Raw genomic sequence first — 6,882 nt, 5'->3', positions numbered from 1 at the left:
AACAGAGATGAGGAAAAACTTTTTTAGTCAGAGAGTTGTGAATCTGTGGAATTCTCTGCCTCAGAGGGCAGTGGAGGCCAATTCTCTGAATACATTCAAGAGAGAGCTAGATAGAGCTCTTAAGGATAGCGGAGTCAGGGGGTATGGAGAGAAAGCAGGAACGGGGTACCGATTGAGAATGATCAGCCATGATCACATTGAATGGCGGTGCTGGCTCGAAGGGCCGAATGGCCTACTCCTGCACCTATTGTCTATTTAGTGGGTTACTCAGCACTAAAAATGATTAAAATGACCAAAATGTACGTGGTAATTTGCCGGGAGATTTGCTCTGGATTTGGACACATCTATTCATGCGTGTATCTCTAAACTAAACTAAATTGGCTTCTACCTGCTTATCAGGCAGGATCAAGGAACTCCAGGAACTCAGCGTGTCAGGCAGCATCGTTGGAGAACATGGATAGGTGACGTTTTTGGTCCAGACCCTTCCTCAATCTTCAGACTGGTTTATCAGATGCTCTGCTTAACATGAATGTGAAGAATAACCTGTACAGCAAGCAATACGTACACAAATAAAATTTATTGACAACCTTAGGCAGGATGGAACACACGCAGAAGTAAAAATACAGAAGTCAGTGGAGAAGAGCTGAACAGGCTGCGAGAGTTGGCAGTGGGATCCTGCAAAGAAACAAATCCTATTGCCCATTACATTCAACCCTACCCCAGCAGGGGTTACCAGAATCAATCACTCTGCCCCTTGGGATAGCCAGAGAGCTTTCTGCTTGCTGTGACGAAGGGACAAACAGCAGTACATCACATTCTGGCAGTTTAGACTTCAGAGATACAGCGTGGAAACGGGTTCATCGGCCCACGCCGACCGGCAATCACCCTGTACACTAGGAATATCCTAGGAACTATTCACAATAGCCAATTAACCTATGCCTTGTGTGTGTGTGGAAGGGAAACCAGAGCACCTTGGGAAAACCCACGCAGTCACAGGGAGAAGATGCAAACTCCATACAGTCAGCACCCGAGGTCAGGATTGAACCTGGGTCTCTGGCACTGGGAGGTAGCACCAGATCTACCAGTCGCACCACTGTGCCACCAAAGACCAGACCAAAGAACAATTAAACCAGTATTGACTAAACTTGTGGGTAGGCTCTGCCAAAGTTCACATGTTTCTGTTTAAAATAGGATGGTTCAGGTCAACTAAAATGATTTGGGTATTTGGGAATTCAAGCTGAGCCAAGTGCTTTCAATCGGACAGAGCCCAGGATAGAGGAGCAGCACAAACCCAGAAGGACAGAGACCAACAGTGAGGGAAGCCAAGGTTTCAACCCTCTTGTGCGTAACACCACCTCTTACCCGCTGAGAATGTAGGGTGATTGACAAATCACATTTGCAGCTATACATATATCCAAAATTGACACATAATTGGACTAATCTGCACTTTATACAAGGCGAACTTGCAACTATTTAATCCATTGCTAAAGCAGGCAGCTTGAATTCACATGATGGAAGTGCTGGAGCAAACTGAACGGGTCAGGCTGCATCCCTGGGGAAAAAGGAATGGTGACGTTTCGAGTCGGAACCCTTCTTCAGACTGAAAGTAGGGGATGGTGGGGAAACTGGAGGTAGGAAAAGGGACACCATGAGTTGGACCTCTGTAAAATCCACCCCCCACCCCCAATTCTACTTTCAGGATCCCTACCCGAAATGTCACCCCCTTCCTTTGTCTCCAGAGATGCTGCCTGACCTGCTGATTTGCTCCCAGCACTTTGTATCCATCTTCGCTATGAACAGGCACCTGCACAGCTTGAACCTACGGTCCTGCATTAACAGTAGCGAGTTAATATTTACACATCGAGTACAGTACGTCACGTAATCAGGCCAGCTTCAAAGGGAGGGTGGTGTGGTTTGCATGGTTTTGAATGCGGCGTGTGAAATCTCCTTGGCATTCAGCCAATGTTCCAGGTCTTGTGTTGGTCAAAGACTGGAGAGCTCACGGAAGCTGCAGGCAGTGTAACCCCTAGCTTCCCCCCTTCGACTAGAGTAGTGCATGTTATAATGGGCGTGACCATTGCACTAAGCCACGGTGGTAAGCAGCCACCATGGCCAAACCTTTCTCGAAGGTAGACCCCAAAAAAAGCTGGAGTCGTTCAGCGGCACAGGCTCTGGAGAGAAGGAATGGGTGACGTTTCGGGTCGAGACCCTTCAGACGCCAAGCTTTTCTCGCCTGTTTAAAAGAAAAACCCCAAAGAATGGTGATAAAAACTACATTTGCAGTGCTTCATTAAAAACAGAAGTAACACACCCTGTTGGCAAGGCGGAAGCGAAGGCTTCCTGCTCACCATACAAACCTCTCTCAGCAGAAGTACAGGGTGTCTGCCAAGTCTGCAGTTTCTCCCAGCGGCTCTTCAGCTAATATTCTGTAACGTGACACAAAGTGCTGGAGTGACTGAGCGGGTCAGGTAGCATCTCTGGACAACATGGATAGGTGACGTTTCTTGTGAGGACCCTTCTTCAGATTGATTGTGGTGACAGATGGTTGTGGGGGTCGTGGGTCAGAGACCGGCAAGTGATAGGTGGATACAAGTGAAGGGGGTTCGATTAGCAGATGGGTGTACAAATCCCTGTTCTCCAGAGATGCTGCCAGACCTGCCGAGTACTCCAGCGCCTTGTGCCTTTTTTTGTCGCAAACCAGCACCTGCAGTTCTTTTTGTGTACGGTGAGCAGGAGTCACGAGTGGAGCTGTCACGCCCTTTAGGATTGTAAATACTGTTCTTACAAGTACTGCACTTTTATTAAATAGCTCTGGGTTATTGATGAGCAACGCAAAGAGCCCACAACAGCAGGGTGTGTGAATGCAGCCTCACCAAATCTTGGCCCAAAGATGAGTTATTCTTTTTTGTTTTACCAGAACCGTGGGAGGGAGGGAGGGAGGGAGGGGAGGGGAGGGGAGGGAAGGAGAGGGGAAGGAGGGAGGGAGGGGAGGGAGGGAGGGGGGCCCCACTCTCTCGAACAGTCTGAATCGGGTGGTGGAGGTCCCCTTCACCACCACCAGGGGCCACACAGACTCCTGGCCAAGCGTTGGCTGCCGGGACCTCTCTACGACACCGGTTTGAACAGCTCGCCCGCCACGGCCCGTCGCTTCAGTTCGCTCCACAGCAGGTGGCGCTCCCGCTGGGTTCCCGCCACCATGCCCTTGTTCTCCTGGGCTCGCCTGGACAGGTAAGGCAGGACCTCCTCCACTGGGCCATACGGGACGTACTTGTACACTGGGTAGCCAGCCTGGCCTGTGGGGACAGGTGCAGAGTTTTAGCCAATAGAACCTCGGGTCAGTTCGGTTTAGTCTATTGTCTACAGTGAAAAAGTGTTTGCTTTTTGTCGCATGCTAACGGTCAGCAGAAAGACAATACATGATTACAATCAATCCATTTACAGTGCATAAGATACATATAAAGGAATAACGTTTAGTGCAAAGTAGAGCCAGCAAAGTCCGGTCAAGGTCATTAGTGATAGGAGTGGAATTAGGCCATTCAGCCCATCAAGTCTACTCCACCATTCAATCACGGCTGATGTTTCTCTCCCTCCTAACCCCATTCTCCTGCCTTCTCCCCATAACCTCTGACACTCGTACGAATGATAAATCTCAAGGATAGTCCGAGGGTCACCAAAGAGGTAGACAGTAGTTCAGCACTGCTCTCTGGTTGTGGTCGGATGATACAGTTGCCCGATAACAGCTGGGAAGGAACTGTCCCCGAATCTGGAGCTGTGCGTTTTCACACTTCTACACCTTTTGCCTGATGGGAGAGGGGAGAAGAGGGGAGACTCGTCCTTGCCAACAAACCCCAGCCCAAATCACGGCTCGTTAGTGGGGATACCACAGGTGTCAGAGTTTATGGGGAGAAAGCAGGAGAATGGGGGTGAGGAGAAATAGATTAGCCATTATTGAATGGCGGAGTAGACTTGATGGGCTGAATGGCCTAATTTTACTCCTATCCCTTATGACCACCACATCGAGGCAGACAGACAAGGATGATGAGGCATGGACAATAACAGCACTTGTCTCTTATTGATTGATTCTTACCTCCATTACTTTAAATATTTGATTATCTCAAATATCTACCACTCTTCACTAAAAGAAAATTGTTTGTTTTTTCATCGAGAGGTACAGCATGGAAACAGACCCTTCGGCCCAGCGAGTTCACACTAGTTGACCATCGATCACCCATTGACACTAGTTCTATGTTATCCCACTTTCTCATCCAGTCCCTACACACCAGGGGACAATTTACAATTAACCCACAAAACCCACCAGTCTTTGGGATGCGGGAGGAAACCGGAGCAAACAAGGAGAACGTGTAAACTCGACACAGACAGCACCCCGCAGTCAGGATTGAACCCAAGTCTCTGGTGCTGTGAGGCAGCAGTTCTGCCCGCTGTACCACTGGTAGAACATTGCTCTTTCCTCGAGATCTGAGAGCACGTGTTTCTTGAGTAGGACTTGAACCTAAGACCTCCACACGCAAGTGGCAAGATCATCAACAACTCAGCTGTACAATGGAAGGCAGGCACAAAGTGCTGGAGGAACTCAGCGGGTCAGGCAGCATCTCTGGAGAACACGGATAGCTGACGTTTCGGGTCGGGACCCTTCTCCAGACTGCTATACACAAGATTGCACTAGCCTGAAGCAGGGCCCCATTATGAACGATAACGTACGATGAGGGTTTGACGGCACTGGGCCTGTACTCGCTGGAGTTTAGAAGAATGAGGAGGGGACCTCCATTGAAGCTTACCGAATAGTGAAAGGCCTGGATAGAGTGGATGTGTAGAGGATGTTTCCAATAGTAGGAGAGTCCAGGAATAGCAGGGACCAGAGGGCACAGCCTCACAATAAAAGAACGTACTTTTAGAAAGGAGAGGAGGAACTTCCTTAGCCAGAGGGTGATGAATCTGTGGAATTCATTGTAACAGACGGCTGTGGAGGCCAAATCATTGGGTATTTTTAAGACAGAGTATGACTGCTTCTTGATTCGTACGGGTGTCAGGGGTTATGGAGGAGAAGGCAGGAAAATGGGTAGTTCAGAGGGAAAAGATAGATCAGCCGCCTTTAAATGGCAGAGTAGATACGATGAGCTGAATGGCCTAATTCTGCTCCTGTGACTTATCAACTGCCCATCGCCATCTCGGATGCTGCCTGACCCCTCGAGTTGTTGTGGCACTGTGGGTTTTGTGGAGGGTTAGCCTGCACAGGGCTGGGTGTAGATGGGTGGGTCTGGAAGGTACGTACCAAGAGGGAAGCTGATCTGGTCTGACATGCCCAGCAGTTGGCCAAAGTAGATTTTCCTTGCTGAAGGATGAAGCCCGAGGTCGTGCATCCTGCAAGCAAAAGAAACGGCAATTAGCAGCCAATGGTCCAGTCTGCACCCCGGCACCTCTTTTTAAGAAGCAATATAATTTATTGAATTATTTACAATAATATGTACAGTACGAAATAAATCAAAACAAAGCCCAGCAGCCCAGTATCATATCATATCATATATATACAGCCAGAAACAGGCCTTTTCGGCCCACCAAGTCCGTGCCGCCCAGCGATCCCCGTACACCGGAGACTCAGGTTCGATCCTGACTACGGGTGCTGTACTGTAAGGAGTTTGTACGTTCTCCCCGTGACCTGCGTGGGTTTTCTCCGAGATCTTCGGTTTCCTCCCACACTCCAAAGACGTACAGGTATGTAGGTTAATTGGCTGGGTAAATGTAAAAATTGTCCCTAGAGGGTGTAGGATAGTGTTAATGTGCGGGGATCGCTGGGCGGCACGGACTTGGAGGGCCGAAAAGGCCTGTTTCCGGCTGTATATATATGATATGATATGATATGATTAACACTATCCTACACCCACTAGGGACAATTTTTACATTTACCCAGCCAATTAACCTACATACCTGTACGTCTTTGGAGTGTGGGAGGAAACCGAAGATCTCGGAGAAAACCCACGCAGGTCACGGGGAGAACGTACAAACTCCTTACAGTGCAGCACCCGTAGTCAGGATCGAACCTGAGTCTCCGGCGCTGCATTCGCTGTAAAGCAGCAACTCTACCGCTGCGCTACCGTGCCGCCAGTACAAGTCAAACAAATATTCGTCAATACTAAATATACTATTGTACAACTAGAAGGTATCATAAAATGCTGGAGTAACTCAGCGGGTCAGGCAGCATCTCTGGGGGTGCACCCATTCCTTCTCTCCAGAGATGCTGCCTGACCCGCTGAGTTACTCCAGCATTTTGTGATACCTTCGATTTGTACCAGCATCTGCGGTTATTTTTCTACACTATGATACAACTAAATCACCATCCTTATTAAGGATGCATTCCACCCCCACCCCCCTCGGTGCCCAGCGGTCCCGGAAATCCCCCAGGGAGCCCGTGGACAGCGCGTAGTCCCTCTCCGGTACCACCCGGCATATGGACCAAACATGGGCAAATGGGACCAGCTTATAAGAGGCATCTTGTTTGGCATGAACGAGTTGGACCGAAGGGCCTATTTCTGTAATGTACGACTATTACTCTGGCCACCCCCAGACTCCCAAGAGGAAAAGGAACAGGAAGTGGAGAGGGAGAGAGAGAGAGAGAGAGAGAGAGAGAGAGAGAGAGAGAGAGAGAGAGAGAGAGAGAGAGAGAGAGAGAGAGAGTGAGATTTATATATTAAAAAAAACACATTTTCAACCACCAAGTTTAAAGTTTGCTGGACTTGGTCCAGCTGGTAGAATGGGGAAATGGGAAAGAAGAGACGAGATATCTCAATCAGTTCCAAGATATCTCCATCAGGGGAAGAGGGGTTAACACAGCGATGAAGAGGACAGCATCTCTTCTAGGACGTGAGA

At 49.0% G+C, this 6,882-nt stretch overlaps 1 protein-coding gene across 1 annotated transcript in view; it reads right to left on the bottom strand.

The window, feature by feature from the left end:
- Window positions 1-562: 562 nt before the first annotated feature.
- Window positions 563-6,882, bottom strand: part of LOC144605878 (proline dehydrogenase 1, mitochondrial-like) — a 43,797-nt gene continuing 37,477 nt past the window's right edge. Inside the window, exons 13-14 of the mRNA XM_078421508.1 lie at window positions 5,291-5,379; window positions 563-3,293 (exon numbers count right to left, since the gene is read on the bottom strand). Coding sequence (XP_078277634.1) covers window positions 3,106-3,293; window positions 5,291-5,379 — 277 coding nt within the window. The 3' untranslated portion in view covers window positions 563-3,105. The remainder of the gene's footprint in view (window positions 3,294-5,290; window positions 5,380-6,882) is intronic.

Source organism: Rhinoraja longicauda, chromosome 25 (genome assembly GCF_053455715.1).
Source record: "Rhinoraja longicauda isolate Sanriku21f chromosome 25, sRhiLon1.1, whole genome shotgun sequence".
Classification (NCBI taxonomy): Eukaryota; Metazoa; Chordata; class Chondrichthyes; order Rajiformes; family Arhynchobatidae; genus Rhinoraja; species Rhinoraja longicauda.
The sequence above is the reverse complement of the archived record's forward strand: the minus strand, read 5'-3'. Positions and strand labels throughout refer to the sequence as shown.